The 15,277-nt window shown below is 55.5% G+C and overlaps 1 protein-coding gene across 2 annotated transcripts; it reads right to left on the reverse strand.

The window, feature by feature from the left end:
* Positions 1-678: 678 nt before the first annotated feature.
* Itih1 (inter-alpha-trypsin inhibitor heavy chain 1) lies at positions 679-14,252 on the reverse strand. Of its 2 annotated transcripts, XM_040747808.1 has the most exons (22): positions 14,113-14,252; positions 13,878-13,898; positions 13,359-13,525; positions 12,767-12,871; positions 12,054-12,216; positions 11,490-11,603; positions 10,361-10,489; positions 10,110-10,226; positions 9,340-9,508; positions 9,125-9,250; positions 7,856-8,037; positions 7,425-7,610; positions 5,809-5,948; positions 5,082-5,236; positions 4,980-4,994; positions 4,514-4,534; positions 4,003-4,083; positions 3,799-3,912; positions 2,479-2,680; positions 1,537-1,709; positions 1,083-1,194; positions 679-928 (listed from the first exon to the last, which is right to left on the reverse strand). In XM_040747808.1, exons 1-22 carry the CDS (start codon positions 14,233-14,235, stop codon positions 799-801), a joined length of 2,745 nt encoding a protein of 914 aa, XP_040603742.1. In that variant the 5' UTR covers positions 14,236-14,252; the 3' UTR covers positions 679-798. The 2 variants fall into 2 exon arrangements, 1 of the variants encoding a protein (XP_040603742.1); XR_005877923.1 differs by lacking the exon at positions 1,537-1,709 and having other exon boundaries at positions 798-928; positions 14,113-14,251.
* Between the last annotated feature and the right edge of the window lie 1,025 nt (positions 14,253-15,277).

The following is a 15,277-nucleotide window of genomic DNA, read 5'->3' on the forward strand; positions in this document are numbered from 1 at the left end:
CATTGTAACAGAGCCCTAGGACCAACCCAAGGAAAGGAGCCTTAATGGGACAATTTTAGATTAGTCTGAGGAGACAGTGGGGTGCTGTTTTAGGTGTCTGAAACCCCAGCTTTGGACAGTCACTGTCTCCGTCCTAGAAATGTACCATAGCAGTCTGGCTACCACAGGCTGCCGTCCCCACAAGGAAATGTGACTAAGGTGAGGGTCCGAGGTGCCTGCTCCTGTAAGATTTCCTTGGGACCCTAATTCTACCTGCAAGTAGTCTCCATGTGCTAATGCTGTTACCCAGCAGGCTTTGCCCATGTACCGTCTTGCTGATTAGAAGAGTCACACTGGTGACATTCAGCTCTGTCATTCATAAGCTGAGGGACTTTTAACAGGTCAGCTAACTTCTGTCTCCTCAACTGTTAATGGGCCTGTCCACAGGAAGCTCTGGGTCAGTTGTGATATCCTTCACTGTCAATGCATCTCTGGGCTCCTGGATTGCACGAAGGGCTCATTCAGGGGATTCAGAGGCCGTGGAACCAGCCAGTTGCAGAGAACAGTATGCAGTGGCCTGTCCTACAGAGCTGGTGGGTTTTCCTCCCACCTCTGCAAATTCTTGCCCATCTCTAGGTCTGGTGTGGTCCTGAGCTATTCCCGGACTCCCTCTCTCCCCAAAGGCAGCCAACTCTGCGCTGGACACAGCCTCTCTTTAATGAAATCACAAAGGGCCAGGACGCTCAGGAGGGTGGGGTTAATTCGATGCCCTCCTCTCCCTCCTCAGATGCAGTCTCAGGTGCGGACTAGCTGGAGGGCTCAGAAGATGTCCGGGACAATGTAGTCAGTGTGAACTCCATCAATCAGTCCAGCTCCATTGTTGTGGATGAACCAGCAAGACACCTCTGTTCCATGTCTGGGGTCCTTGCTGTAGTCTCTTTGTAAGCCCCTGGACACAGACACAGTAGCTGGGGTCCTTATTTAGACCTGGCAAGGCTGCACCTCGTCTCACCCACGTGATATCAGGAGGAAGGCCCAGACTTACTACAGGGACAAAAACGCAGTCAAGAGCAGAAGCAGCGCTGGACAGCACCCCCACTCACCTGGTGACTGCCAGCTGCCGATTCTTCACGGCCATCGTGGCATCTAACTTCATAGGGTCAGAGCCTGGGCGGATGTCAGATACTTCAAAATCCAGGGGGCAGAAGAATTGCCCTGTAAAGGTGAATTGGGGGTCTGTGGTTACTGTTGAAGGGGAGAGAAGCCTGAGGGACTCACAGAGAGCAGGGGTGACAGAGATGCCACAGAGATCTGGCGGCCAAAGACCCGCCACTCTTAGAAGGTCCCTTGGAGCCTTCCGACCTTTCTGTGAGCTGGGTGTTTCACTTGGCTTTTGTCTCGCTCTGCATTTGGTCACCGGAGAAGGACAAGGGGCCCTCAAGCACCGAGTCTTAAAGGGACCACTGGAGATCAGCCTGCCCTCGCGCTCTGGGACCCATGAGCACTCGCTGGCTTGGGAGCACCAACTCACAGTTCTGCCCACCCAGACAGTCGTACCCAGCAGCCCCCGCGTCCGGGCCGACATCCGGGAGCTATCCAGCACATAGAAGCCCAGAAAGTCCTGGTGGGCGGCACTCCCCTTCCACGTCCTGTGCAGGACAATCTCAAAGGTGGCTCCGTCTTCCACAGACACCACCAGGTTCCTTTTCTTGTTGATGGTCACCAGGACCCTGCAGGGCCAGGCAGGCATCAGATCAGGAGATCAGGAATGGCTGCCCTCATCCTCTAGGACCCAGACATCACAACCATCCCCCACTGGCTCCCAGTCCGTGAGGTCTAGGTGCTGTTTGTTCTCTCCCATACGTCTCTCTGTCCTGTATGTCTTAAAATGTACCGGGCCCCGCGCCAAGTCCTCTGTGTAAACCGAATCACTCAGTTTTTTCTCTCTGACCCTGTGAAAGGAGCAAGGTTCACGGGGGTTAAGTAACTTTCCCGGAGTCACGTAGCTAGTAACTGGTGGCTGTCTGAGTCTGTGTCCCATGAATCCCACGCATTGCCCGAACCGTTCACCTGGTCTCAGAACAACTCTTCCTGTGGCTATGCTGGTATCTCAAGGAGTTGGTTGGATATAAATGAGTAAGTAAAGGAAGGAATAGACAGGATAGGTACTCAGCAGGAAGACCAGAGGAAGACTTGAGTTCCCGGCGGGAAGCAATCGGGAGAGCTGCGGGGAAGGAGGGGCCTTGGTCACAGCCTGGGGCTGACTGTGTTTGCTGGAGATGGGAGAGGGGTTGAAGGCTCCAGTCCCAAAGCCCCATGCCCAGGAATGAAGGGAAATGAACACAGGGATGGCTGAGTCTGGCCGTGTGCGTGGGCCCTGTGGGCGTCACTTGGTCACGCTGTTTGCAAAACGCAGGCTCTGACCACTCGGGTGGCAGAGCTAGGGCTACAGTTTCAGACCTTGGCCCCACGCCTCCTGCCCAGCCCAGGCCCAGTTACCCGTCTTTCTGCAGCGTGGCCTGGTCCCTCCAGGAGAACACAGGCCCACCAGAGCTGGGGTTCAGTGTAATGTTCCGAGGCGTCACTTCCAGCTGAAAATCTGATGGGGGATTTGAGATCCCGAGTCTCCCGAAGTATGTGGCCTCATGCTGCCCAGGCCTGCTGGCCTTGCTCCCAATGAGCTGTCCATTCACCGAGAAGCCTGCAGTGAGGTGAGGAGCCATCCGGTCCACATGGGGCCTTTGCTCATGCCACATCTCCTTCCTCTGAAGGTCCCCTACGTGCCGCAGGCCATGCCATCTTTAAGGGTCTCACCTTCGGGACCGGTCCTGCTCCCAAGACGACTCCCCATGATTCTTCTCTGCTTCCTTCCCACCCATACCATAACTACTAGATATCCCATACTTAGCTTTCTTTATTTTGGGGGGGGGCTCTGGCACCCTGAGGACAGGAGTGGGCCTCCTCCTCCTCACACAGAGACAGACTCACGGGAGATCTAGAAACACGTCGGCCCGGCCCTGAACAGCCCCATCCTCACGGACTCTAAGGGTGGAGCCTCATGCTCCAAAATTAACATCTAAGTTCCTTGGGGGGGGTCGCTCATGAAGCCCCGTTATCACGGCACCCCGGCTCCTAGTCAACACTCAGCAGACATGGAGCTGGCTGGCTGGATGAGGGGTTGCGGGGGGGGGGAGAGTCAGGAAAGCCTTCTCTGCTATAGCCGTGCCAGAGAGAGAGAGAGAGAGAGAGAGAGAGAGAGAGAGAGAGAGAGAGAGGTTCTTTGGGGGCTCTGTGCAGCCACACTTGTGGGAAAGGTGTGGCAGGACCTGTGTGGTGTCCAGGCCTTGGTATAAGACAGAAATGAGGGGCTGGGCTTTAATCCCAGCGCTCCGGAGGCAGAGGCAGGTGGATCTCTGTGAGTTCGAGGCCAGCCTGGTCTACAGAGTGAGTTCCAGGACAGCCTCCAAAACAATACAGAGAGACCCTGTCTCAGAAACAAAACAACAACAAGAACAAAAATAAATAAATAAAAAACAGAAATGAGGGACTCTTGGTTTAGAATGTCTAAGGATGTTAAGAGAGCAAGACCTGAGCTGCAGACCAAGTATGCAACTCATCTGGCTACCGGTCCCGTGAGCTGTGCGGGTCACACACTCATGACCCTTAGGACACGGAGTAAGGGGGAGGCGAGAGGCACCTGCCAAGAGGGTGACATGGAAGGCAGTGAGGGCCACCCCGGTACTTTCTGTTTAAATAGGGAGGGGGTGGAGGTATGCTGGCTCCGCCCCACCTGGAAAGAGGGCACATTACCCCCCACACCTGTGTCAGGGTCCTGCACCAGGCTCAGGATCACCCCGGGTTCCTCATTGATGTTGAAGCACAGGCTGTCCTCTTTCTGGGGCACATAGATGATGAAGTGGGGGTCGGTGTCCACTGGGAATACAGCACGGGGTCCATGACATCGGGCGTTGGCCTGATGGGGCCAATGACGGGAACCCCACCCCAGACCCTCCCAAGACTCACCGCCTGTCACTTGGTTCGGCAGCTTTGAGACCACGGAGCTGCGGGCTGTAGGAGAAGGCTGCGTGGCCGACAGCACGAACGCTGCAGGTGAGAGTACGCGGTAATAAGAAGGGGTGAGCGGCTCGGTTTCCCATTGCTGGGCGGACGCCCCTTCCCATGCAGCTGGCCCCAGGCCACAGACAATGGGGGCGCTTAAGCATCTCACAGGCTCCATCATGCCTCTCAGGACACGGGGGACAGAAGTTTGTACTGTGAGGCGGCCTGACCCCCTCTGTCCTCTTCAGTTGGAACCAAGGTTGGGGAAGCCCGGCCTACACTGGGGGCATGTCCTAGGGTGGGGGAGCCGGGTCTACACTGGGGGCATGTCCTAAGGATTTCCGGTAAGGTCGTGAAGGGAACCAGGCTGGGTGATAAGCAGGGTTTTGGTGAGAGCTGAGTGCTCAGCTGAGGGCCAGCAGGGTAAGCAGGAAGAGTGGAGAAAAGGGAGTCCCCCAAGAAGGCTGCTACTTACTCCTTCTGGGTCCCACCATCTCTGCAGAAGACAAGGAAACACAACGTTACTCTGACCCCACCCTACCCCACAAGTGTACCTCGGGCAGAGATGAACTGGTCAAGACTCAACCCTGCTGAGTGAGGATGAGGGGGCCTCCCAAGTGTCTCCACTCCTCACACGCACTGGGCAGAGGGGCTAGATGGAGACGGGAGGGCGGCCGGGGAAGGTTCTAGATGGAGACGGGAGGGCGACTGGGGAAGGTTCTAGATGGAGACGGGAGGGGGGGCCGGGGAAGGTTCTAGATGGCAGAGGCTCATGAAGCGCGAAAGCCCTGAGTCTGTGATGCAGGCTGAAGGAAGAAGCCCAGGGGAGGGTGGGGCCGGGGGAAGACTCCAGAACAACGGGCTCTGTGCTTGGGGGTACAGCATGCGTCACCTTCCAGCCCCTTGAAGCCTTGTGCTAAATCAACAGGCTGAAAACTCACCTAAGGGCTGAGAATCTGAAAGGAAGGGAAGAAGGAAAGAGTTAATCCCCGGGAGGATCTTGGCTCATGACCTCCGTGGCCACAGACCCCTGCTGTCTATACCCTCTGGGGTCTTGTCGATGGTGGGCTCCAGCCCATCCTCGTCCGTCAGGCCTCTGATCGTCATAGAGGTCAGCGGCGTCACGAACTGATAGTCCAGCGACATCTTCAGGGCCTGGGATGACAGGTTGGCCCTCTCTTCCCCCTCCATCTTCATCCTGTGTGCGTGAGACACGTGCTTGACCTCTGCACAAGGGATGATGGGTGTGTGCCCCTTCCCTCAGCTTCCCTGCCCGCCTGCTCTCTCTTTCACTCATTCAACAAACTTTTGCTCACAGCTCCCTCCTGGCGCAATGGCTGTGGCCTTCGGGGTCCCGGTGGTGGCAGGATTTCTCACAGTGAGAACCTGGGTATTGGGCAGGGCTGAGGCATACGCCTCAGAGCTACATGGCTCGGCTGCTACGAGACCGTGGTAGACCCACCTCTGTGAGCTTTCCACTGCTCCCCCATTAGGTGGAGATGATGAAGGAACTCCCTCACAGATGGTGAAGGCTAAATGAGTATGTCTAGCAAGTGGCAGCCTCTTCCAAGGCAGCTTAGTGGGACAAATGGGCTGTCCTCTTCCCAGAATCCCCACCCAAGTGGAAGACCCACACTGTAGACCCTGAGGAAAGCAGAGGCGGGGAGTGCCCCTGACTCCCTCTCAGCCTGCAGGCTCAGAACCACCATTCTCTGTCTGTCAGGAGCAAGGGCGAACAGAGTCCACTCGGAGCGGTTGCGGTGGCCCTACCGCTTCGCCAGCAGCTCCTGGATGGTGAGGTAGGCCCACAGCCGCTCCACGTGGTTCTCTAGCATGTGCCCACGCTCTCGGAGCAGCTTCTTCATCTCTTCCTCATCCACCAGGCAGGTTGCCTTGAACTCTTGCCTCTCCTGAGAGTCGAAAGGGGAGAAAGGCCATAAGCCATGACCGTACCAGCCTTGGATGATGCCTGAGGTGCTGGCAAACAGCTTTATTTGGTATCTGCTTCTTCATTCTCAGTGTCATCTCTCTGGAGCCTGCTTTCATATCCATCTGCCCATCAATCCATCCATCCATCATCCATCCATCATCCATCATCCATCCATCATCCATCCACCCATCCATCATCCATCTATCAATCATCCATCCACCCATCCATCATCTATCCATCCACTCATCATCTATCATCCATTCATCATCCACCCATCCATCATCTACCTATCCATCATCCATCCATCTATCCATCATCTATCCACCCATCCACCCATCATCCATCCATCCATCATCCATCCATCATCCATCCACCCATCCATCATCCATCTATCCATTATCCATCCACCCATCCATCATCCATCTATCCATCATCCATCCACTATCCATCCATCCACCCATCCATCCATCCATCCATCCACCCATCATCCATCCATCCATCCATCCATCCATCTATCCATCATCTATCCACCCATCCACCCATCATCCATCCATCCATCATCCATCCATCCATCCACCTACAGATGCTGGCTAACCACCCCCTTGTGAGCCAGGTGTGGCCTAGGCCTCAGAGATCCAGTGGGACAGGAAGCCCAGGCCTGTCCTCATGGAGTTACTCTCTCTCTGGAAGAGGCCAGCAAATAGCTGCTGGTTCTGCTTGCCATTCCCTTCTCCCAAGAGTCACAGAGTGCCAGCTGGACTACCTTGGTCAGCTTGCCGTAGCTAGACCATACGCATGTGCTGTGGTCCCCAGCTACAATAATGAAGTCTCGGGACAAGGCATCGTTTGTATCAAGGCCTGTGTCTGCTACTTAATGTATTGTTATTCCATTTGCCACCAACACATACACGCGCAGCCAAGGGCAGTGCTATCTCTGTGGTACAGAAAAAGTACAGTCTAGAGAACGGGACAGGGCGAGGCCAGATTCTAGCTAGCTTTCTTCCCTCCAGGCCCAAGTTCTAAGCCCTCAACTCCATTGTGGGTTGAGTCCATGCCCTGGAGGGTGAGCCCGGGTCTCCTATCGCCGGAACCTTCCATACATGTGTGTGTAGTTGCATTCACCGCACCATGACACTGGGTCTGGTACACAAGGCTGGTCCAGGAAATGGGACCTAGTGAGAAGCAGAGGCTGGCCTCTCATTCTCTCATGCTTGGGGCGGGGGTGATGTGAGGAGCATTGAGTGATCCTATTGAGCCAAGGGATTGCAGTAACTGATGCCGTGTTGGTTCCATCCCAGCCCATCCAGTCCCCAGGCTGAGACACATTTGTCCTCCCCTGGGAGGAGGACACTACAATGGGGAAAGAGAGGCCCTTGGGATGGTCAGGGTTGCGAATCTGGCGTGTCTAACAATTGCCTAGCCTCTACACCCCCCCCCCCCCCCGCCCACCATTTACCCCACGAGCCCGAACGTCAGCCTTAAAAGTGCTCAGCTTGTGGTCAGCAATACGTCCGGCCACCACGATCTCGGAGCCATCATAGTACTGTTTGTGTCGGTGCTGCGTTAGACTTAAGACCGAATCCTGGGGATACTGCAGCTCCACGTCGGTCAGCAGGGGGTTGGCTACTTGATTGTAGAAGCCCTGCAGGGATAGGGGGGTGTAGCCTCAGAACTGAGCACCTGGGAACCTGCTAGGTAGGCTGTGCAGAGTGGGATGCTGGCGTCCCACTTTAGAGGAGGAATCTAGGCTCCGGAGGGGTTAGGTAATTGCTTATGGTCATACAGCTGATTTCAACTATGGGTATCTGTCATCTCTAGGCTGGTAGGCAAATGGCCACCAAGGTCCCGTGACATGCAGATGATGGTGTGTAGGAGAGTAGGGGAGACCTGTAGCTGCTGGGTGGCATCATGGTCCTCATAAATCCTCTGGGCCCATCCACTGTTCTCCATGGACATGACCTCCAGGAAGTTAAAGTCTAGGTCGTGGCCAAAGCCGAGGTTGTAGAGCGGGAATCTGCCCCGGATAGCGTTGCGGACGTTCTTGAGGATCTGGGAACGGTCCGTCTCCCCTGCAGCCACACATCCAGGCGGTGATGGGATGTCAGACCTCAGGCATAAGGGGGCCCTAGATGTCTTTTGAAACAGTTCTTGGGAGCCAAGATTCCCATTCCAGATCAGCTCTAGTCCCCTAGGGCGACTGGAGGCGTCGTAGGGGCAGCTACAACAGCTGGAAAGCTCTGCCAACCATGTGCACCCGTCATAGGCAGACGTGGCTGGGCTCCACACTCTCCCACGGCTCCTTGCCGTGGCCCGTGAGGCCCCAGCATCCCTTTCACCCTCACCTACCCCATTCTGCAAGTGTCCTCTGTCCCGGCAGCCCTGCCAAGATCCCTTCCTGCCCCCTTCACTTCCTTCCAGCTCAGGGCTTGCTTGCTCTCTCTCTCTCTCTCTCTCTCTCTCTCTCTCTCTCTCTCTCTCTCTCTCTCTCTCTCCTCTCTCTCTCTCTCTCTCTCTCTCTCTTTTTTTTTTTTTGTTTTTTGAGACAGGGTTTCTCTGTATTGTTTTGGAGGCTGTCCTGGAACTAGCTCTCTAGACCAGGCTGGCCTCGAACTCACGGAGATCCCCCTGCCTCAGCCTCCCGAGCGCTGGGATTAAAGGTGTGCGCCACTAACGCCCAGCTAGGGCTTTCTTCTTCCAAGAGGTCTTCCCCGATCTCACCTGGGCCAGGTGCCCCTGCCAGGAATTCCTTAGCCCTGTGGCACCCTGCTCATCTAGCTTCTGTGGTAGAGAGTCTCTACTCCTGGTTACTCCTTGAGGGCAGAGACACATCTCGTTTGTTCTCTTGGTGTCTCTTTGCAGCCCCTTGTCCTGGACTTGGCACAAAGTGGGTCCTGAATATAAATGGCCTGAGGAAACTTAGCCTGTGAATCCCACCCCTCCTCTGAGTCCCTCCGCATCCAAGCGCCACATAGAAATACTCGCTGTTACCAGCTCACAGGACAGAGATGCACCTTGGAGCGCTGTGGTCCAAACAGTTTTCGGGCCAGCATTTGACTTTTTACCCTGAGCCTTTCTGCCCCAGTGGCCTCTCTGATGGACAGATTGGTCATTTCTGGTAGCGAGATCACCTCCCAGGGCAGCCCTTGAGGAACTCACCCTCCGTGGGCTCTCCATCTGTCAACATGATGAGAATTGAGGCGGGGCTGCTGAGCTCCGGGTGGCTTCCTTGAGCTTTGTTTAAGATCTCGATTCCTCGGAGCAAGCCTCCATTCAGGTTTGTGGCTGTAAAGGGGAAGACAGGGACCAGTGTACAGCCATCTCCCAAGGAAGCAGAAGTGATGCCCAGGGGTGTGCTGAGACACCTCCCCTACCTCCAGCCAGGGAAAAGCGTCGCACGAAGTCCTGAGCTGCTTGCAGGTTGGCCTGAGTCGCGGGGACCAGGGAGCCCTTCCAGGATTGCACTCGAGACCCAAAGAGGACCAGATCAAAGCTGTCCCCTGGCTTCACGTCCCCCAGGATCTTGAGTAGAGCCTCCTTGGTCTGTAAGGACAGGAAGTCAGAGGAGGGGCATAGCCCCCGGATGGCTGTAGGACAGCTCCTTCCAGGAGCCCCGGTAGCCACTGTAGAAACCCACAGTGGGCAAGCAGAGGTGACAGCCTGCTGCTGGGACTCGGGGTGTATGAGGAGCACAAAGAAGGAAAATGGACCAAGTGTAGGGGGAATACATGATGAGGAGTCTGGGGGAGCAGGACCGATAGAGAGCCCCCATACACACACCACAACTCCACCTCCCCACCCCAGCTGCTTTTCACCCCCCGCTGGGCGAATCTCTGCACATGCAGAGGTGCCAGGCCATAGATCATTTGTCACTCCCAGTGTTCTCAGGGCACAGGCTTCCTCTGCCAGTCACCTCTCCACAGGAAACTCCGTGACCCGTGGGCGCCGCTATCCTTTGTTCCAAAACTGAGAAGAGCTGTGCTCGCCTACCAGTGAGGGAACCGGCTGATTCCAGAGTAGGGACCTCCAGCTACTTCCCCTCGTGTCTCTGCCCATCAGCGCAAGTCCCAAACCAAGCTCTACGGCAAGACGAGCCAGAGGAGCTTCTTGCCTGCTGGGTGAGCCCACTCAAAGCCCCCTTTACCTGCTTCACTTTCTGGCCTTCCATTGAGCCGCTGATGTCAATCACGAAAACCAGGTTCTTGCTCATGTTGGTCAGGTTTTTGGGGGCAAAGAAGTGTGCAAAGTAGTTGTTGGCTACCTGGAACAGAAGAGACCCAGAGAGGCCAGAGAGGCCTCTCTCTCTCTCTCTCTCTCTCTCTCTCTCTCTCTCTCCCTCCCAAGCTCCTTCCCCTGCCGTCTCGGGCCTGGGCCGGGAGCTGTACGTAGGCTTACCAAGAGGTCACAGAGCTTGTCCCGGTTGACGTCGTAAGTCACCTTGAAGTCCCCATTCAGCCAGGATGTGGAGCATGTGGGGCAGGGCTGCTGCTGCTGGCTCACCGTGGGGCGGAAGAGCACGTGGCCCTGCAAGCAAAGGAGGTGTGAGGCGCCAGGGGCCTGCACAGCTGCAAATGGGGGTGGCGTCTGCAAAACAACCTAAGAGTGTGTGTGTGTGTGTGTGCATGTGTGTGCGTGTGTGGTGTGCATGTGTGTGTGTGTGAGTGTGTGTTTACACCTGAATGCATTTTGCCTAGGCATCTAGGTTCTGAGTGTGCATGCTTGTCCGTGGCAAAGAGAACTGTTGGAATTTCCGTCATAACCACCAGCACGTAGGGTATAAAGACAGGAATAAAATAACATTAGTATGATAGTATAAAGGATATCGGTCATCTCAGACTGTGGGTTAGCGACGCTATAAGACACCATGGTAGTAATGCCTATGACCCTAGCACTCAAACGGCTGAGGCCAGAGGATCTTCAGTGCAAGGCCAGCCTGGGCTACATAGTGGGTTCCAGGAGAGAAAGAGATACACAGAGTAACCCTGTCTCAAAAAAAAAAAAGACAAAACATAAAACAAGCAAAAAAATGAATAGACTATTGGTCTGAGGTAGAACAGAGAAAAGTGAGGCTAGCTTGGAAGAAGTTAGTCACTGGAGAGGCGCCGCCCTGGAAAGTTACTTTGCTATGGCCTTTTGGTCTCTCTCTCCTCTCTCTCTCTCTCTCTCTCTCTCTCTCTCTCTCTCTCTCTCTCTCTCTCTCTCTCTCTCTCTCTCTCTCCCTCTGTCTCTGCTTTCTGGCTACATAAGTGAGCAACCTCTGTCCCTAAAGGTACCTCTGCCTCATTGTGTCCCTGAAGTAGCGGAACCAGCTGACGATGGATTGAGACCTCAGAGACCTTGGGCCAAAATGAACCCCTCCTCCCCAAAGCTGTTCCTCTCAGGTAGGTATTTGCCACAGCGGTTGGAAAGTCTGACTAGTAACTCATCGTGACCACCCAGCAGCCCTGCCTGGATATTGTACAAGGGCCTGGCTAATCCCAGCTGTCTCTAAGGGCCCATCCCCATCCCCCACCACGACACGTACCTTTTTCCCTGAGAAAGACTTCTTGATGGTTTGAGCAGCGAGTTCCTTGCTGAGGAAGGAGGCCTGAGCATCCAGCTTACTGATCCCCTGGGGCTCAAAGATGTCCACATCGATCTGTACCACGGAAGCCAATTCTGTGCTAAGGCCCACTTGGGCTAGCACCAGACTTCATTCAAGAGCCTGAGGACCTGCCTTCCTACTGTGTGCCGTCCCCAGCCCGCCCTTAGCAGTCCAGAAATACTGACAGAAGGATGCTCATGCTTGAACCCTTCAGCTCGGTCCCTCAAGTGGGTTTACACATAACTGGGTCTTCAGTTAGTCTGGGGGTGGTCCTGGGGAATACAGGAATGCCCTCATTTAGCAGATACATAAACTGGGGTTCGTGAATGCGGAGAAAGCTGAGAGATTCAGGGAGCTTCCTGCCCCGCATGAGCCCACAGGAGCCCACCTGAGGAGTCATTCCCTGTTTTCAGGCCTCGGGAAACATGGAAGGGGCTGGACCACTGCTGGGAGCCAGAGAGAGATGGCGGGGTGGGGGGTCCATCCCAAGGGCCTGCAAACTACCTCGAAATGTTGCACCAGCTGCTTGGGCTTGACTTTGATGACAATGTCGTACTGCGTAAGTCTCCGCTTCAGCACCTCCTCGTAGGTGAGTTGGAATGTGGCCTTGCTCTGGGCTCCAACGGTGATGTGGATGGTGAACTGTTCCATATTTCTGCCCGAGGTCCTGGACATGTCACCAGAGGCGACAACAGGCAGACAAAAGGTGACATGTGCATCCTTAGCACCTAAAGCATGGCCCTTAGACCCAGGTTCTCTCTGTCTCTGTCTCTGTCTCTCTCTCTCTCCTATTGGTTTTTCGAGACAGGGTTTCTCTGTGGCTTTGTAGCCTGTCCTGAAACTCGCTCTTGTAGACCAGACTGGTCTTGAACCCACAGAGATCCTCCTGCCTCTGCCGCCCGAGCGCCGGGATTAAAGGCGTGCACCGCCGCCACTGCCCGGCTCCAGTTTCTCTTCTCATCACGCTGTCCCCAAGATTATATCAACTGAATGGTCAAGGCTGGGACGCAAGAATGATGCCCATTTCTCCCCAGGACATAAAGAGTCCAAGTGTACCTACCCCACCCCTGCCTTAGATGCCAGCTTCGACAGTTTACTCAGGTGTCCGTCCTACTGTAGATGTCCCCTACCCAACAACAGCTAGCAGCCCTTGGCTCTGTCCTGTCTAGGCAGAAGGAACAGCCCTGGAGGCTTAGCCATCAAGGGTTGGGAGTTACCTGACAAGGCCGGCGTTCTCCCCTGAAATGGCCGCTTTGCGGTACTGTTTCCATGCACTGGCTTTGTCCTTTATGTCTCCGATGAATGTGTTCCCATCTGCTGTGCTGCACAAAAGGGGGTGGTCCTCAGTGGCGGCGGCCACCACCCCCCACGTCATTGCCCAGGCTGCCTTTCGTATTGGAAGCATGCTGAGCCTAAGAAGACCCTGTCCGCAGGACTCCTTGAAAAAGAGGTATCTACCGTCCACTGCTTCTAGTGTCCACCGCTCAGAGGCCCTAACCCTAACCCTAACCCTAACCCTAACCCTAACCCTAACCCTAACCCTAACCCTAACCCTAACCACGTTCCCCGAGGCCAGATCATCTGCTGGTTTTGCTCCTCGGGGTGGAGACCTGAAAACGAGCATTCAGAGGCCCTAATTTCTGTGTAAAGGTAGGGGCTGGAAAGGCTAATAGACCTCCCTCCTGTCCCTCTTACGCCGGGGCCCCGTCTGTGACCAGAGGTGAGATCTGGCCACACCAGCCCCGGGCTGCACAGGTAAATGGACACAACCGAGCTCAGGGTGGAGGAGTGAGACAGGGCGTCACGCACATGGCGAAGTCACTGATGAAGGCCGTCTTGGGGATTTCCACATCGAAGGCCACCTCCCTGGCTTCATTGGCGCCGTTGACCACTTGGCTGGTGATGATGTAGTGGGCGAAGCGAGAGGTGACTTTGCAGTTGACTTTCAAGCTCTTGACCAGCACACCATCAGGCGTCTGAAGCGAAAGGGTGTGGGTGTGGGGGTGTGTGTGTGGGGGGTCCTGCCCACTCTCGGACCCAGGTGCCCAGATTCCAGAAGACTGCACCAGACCTCCCAGAGAGACCCTCTCTCTCTCTCTCTCTCTCTCTCTCTCTCTCTCTCTCTCTCTCTCTCTCTCTCTCTCTGCTGGAGACATGGAGTGAGGTAGGAACAACGATGCCACATCTGGCAGGGGTGGGGGGTGGGGAGTTGGGGAGGGGGTGGGAGGAGGGGGGTGGGAGCCCCCACCCTGCGGCTCTGGCAGGTAAACTCACGGGGTGGGAGAAAGCAAACCCACAACAGGAGCCCCATCCCAGGCTCCCACTTACTGTATCCACGGCCTGCCGTTTCTGCAGAACAAGACACAAGGCAGAGCATGAGCGGGAATTGCCCAAGGACCACGGCCCGTCTGTCACAGGGTCTGTGCTCACTACTCCTACTTCCTCCCTCCTCCTGCTTGGGAAGTAACCTCTTCGGGCAGAAATGACTCAGTGGATGGGTGGGGGTGGCCCAGGCCCCCGCAGGCACAACTGCCTGACTCTGCCTAAGGGCTTAGTCACATACCTCTCTGGCCCTGGGTCTGCCCGTTGTGGCCAAGCCCCACGCAGCAGGCATGGCCTGCAGAGTGAGGAGGGACACCAGGCCCAGGCCCAGCAGCACCCGAAGCCCCACCGCGGCGCCGTCCATGGTCTCCAGGCTCTCACTTCCCAGTCACTTTCCTCAGGGCACTGGTCAGCGCTGTGCTGGATAAACACAGATTAAACATTAGACACAGAGGAGGCAGATGGCAGGATTGAGGGAAGCAGAACTTGGCAATGAACTGGGCCTGTAATGCGGTGGTAGGCGGCTTGCCTAGCGTGCACAGGGCTGTACGTAGCAAAGAAAAAGGAACGTGTCCAGTGAGGTTGGAGGAAAAACATTTTGTGACCCCGGGAGACGGCTCAGCAAGGAAAGGAACTTACTACCAAACCTGACTACCTGAGTTTGGTCTTGGAACCCACATGGTTGGAAGGAGAGAACTAACCACCTCTAGTTGTTGTCTGATCTCCACATGTGTGTTGTATGTGGCATGCATGTACACACACACACACTCACACACACACACACACACACACACACACACACGGGGTGGGGGGAGGGAGAGAACTGGGCTTGGTGGGGCACACCTATAACACTATGTAGGTGGGGTCAGGAGGATGAGGAGTTCAGGGAAAGCCCTTAGCTACACAGGGAGGTCAAAGCCAGCTGGGGATGTGTGAGATCTTGCCTATAAAAACAGGAGGGGTGGTGTGCGTTGAGAGATGGGTCGGCCGTTAAGAGTGTTTGCTGCTTTTCCAGAGGGCCCAAGTTTGGTTTCCAGCACCTAGGCTGGATGGATTGCAATCCCCCATAACCCTAGCTACAGGGGGATTGACAGCCTCTTCTGGTTTCTGTGGGTACCTGTGCAAGCATGGCATACACACACGTGTACACATGTGTAAAAATGAGTGTCTTTGAAAGACATGGCAGCGGAGGTTGTCTTCTTGTGAGGCCGGCAGCTCAGGACTGTGGAGAGTCCCTGTGAGACTCCAGGCTGCCCTTGTGTGTCTGTCTGCGTGCACTGGAGGAGGATCGTGAAGCCCTCAGATGCACGCTCCATCCCCTTCTGGGATGGAGCACCAGTCTAGCACCAGTCAGCACCGGTCTCATTCATGTGACATTTGGCGAAAAGCCACAGGTAAACGTGGAT

The sequence above is a fragment of the Mesocricetus auratus genome, unplaced genomic scaffold (assembly GCF_017639785.1).
Source record: "Mesocricetus auratus isolate SY011 unplaced genomic scaffold, BCM_Maur_2.0 Super-Scaffold_100006, whole genome shotgun sequence".
NCBI classification, from domain to species: Eukaryota; Metazoa; Chordata; class Mammalia; order Rodentia; family Cricetidae; genus Mesocricetus; species Mesocricetus auratus.

Coding starts and splice junctions, on each gene's coding strand:
- Itih1 (XM_040747808.1), bottom strand. CDS start 14,235: ATGGACGGCGCCGCGGTGGGGCTTCGGGTGCTGCTGGGCCTGGGCCTG. Junction 3,913..4,002: donor GCCGAACCAAGTGACAGGCG/GTGAGTCTTGGG, acceptor CTGTATTCCCAG/TGGACACCGACCCCCACTTC. Junction 929..1,082: donor CGGCAGCTGGCAGTCACCAG/GTGAGTGGGGGT, acceptor GTCTGTGTCCAG/GGGCTTACAAAGAGACTACA.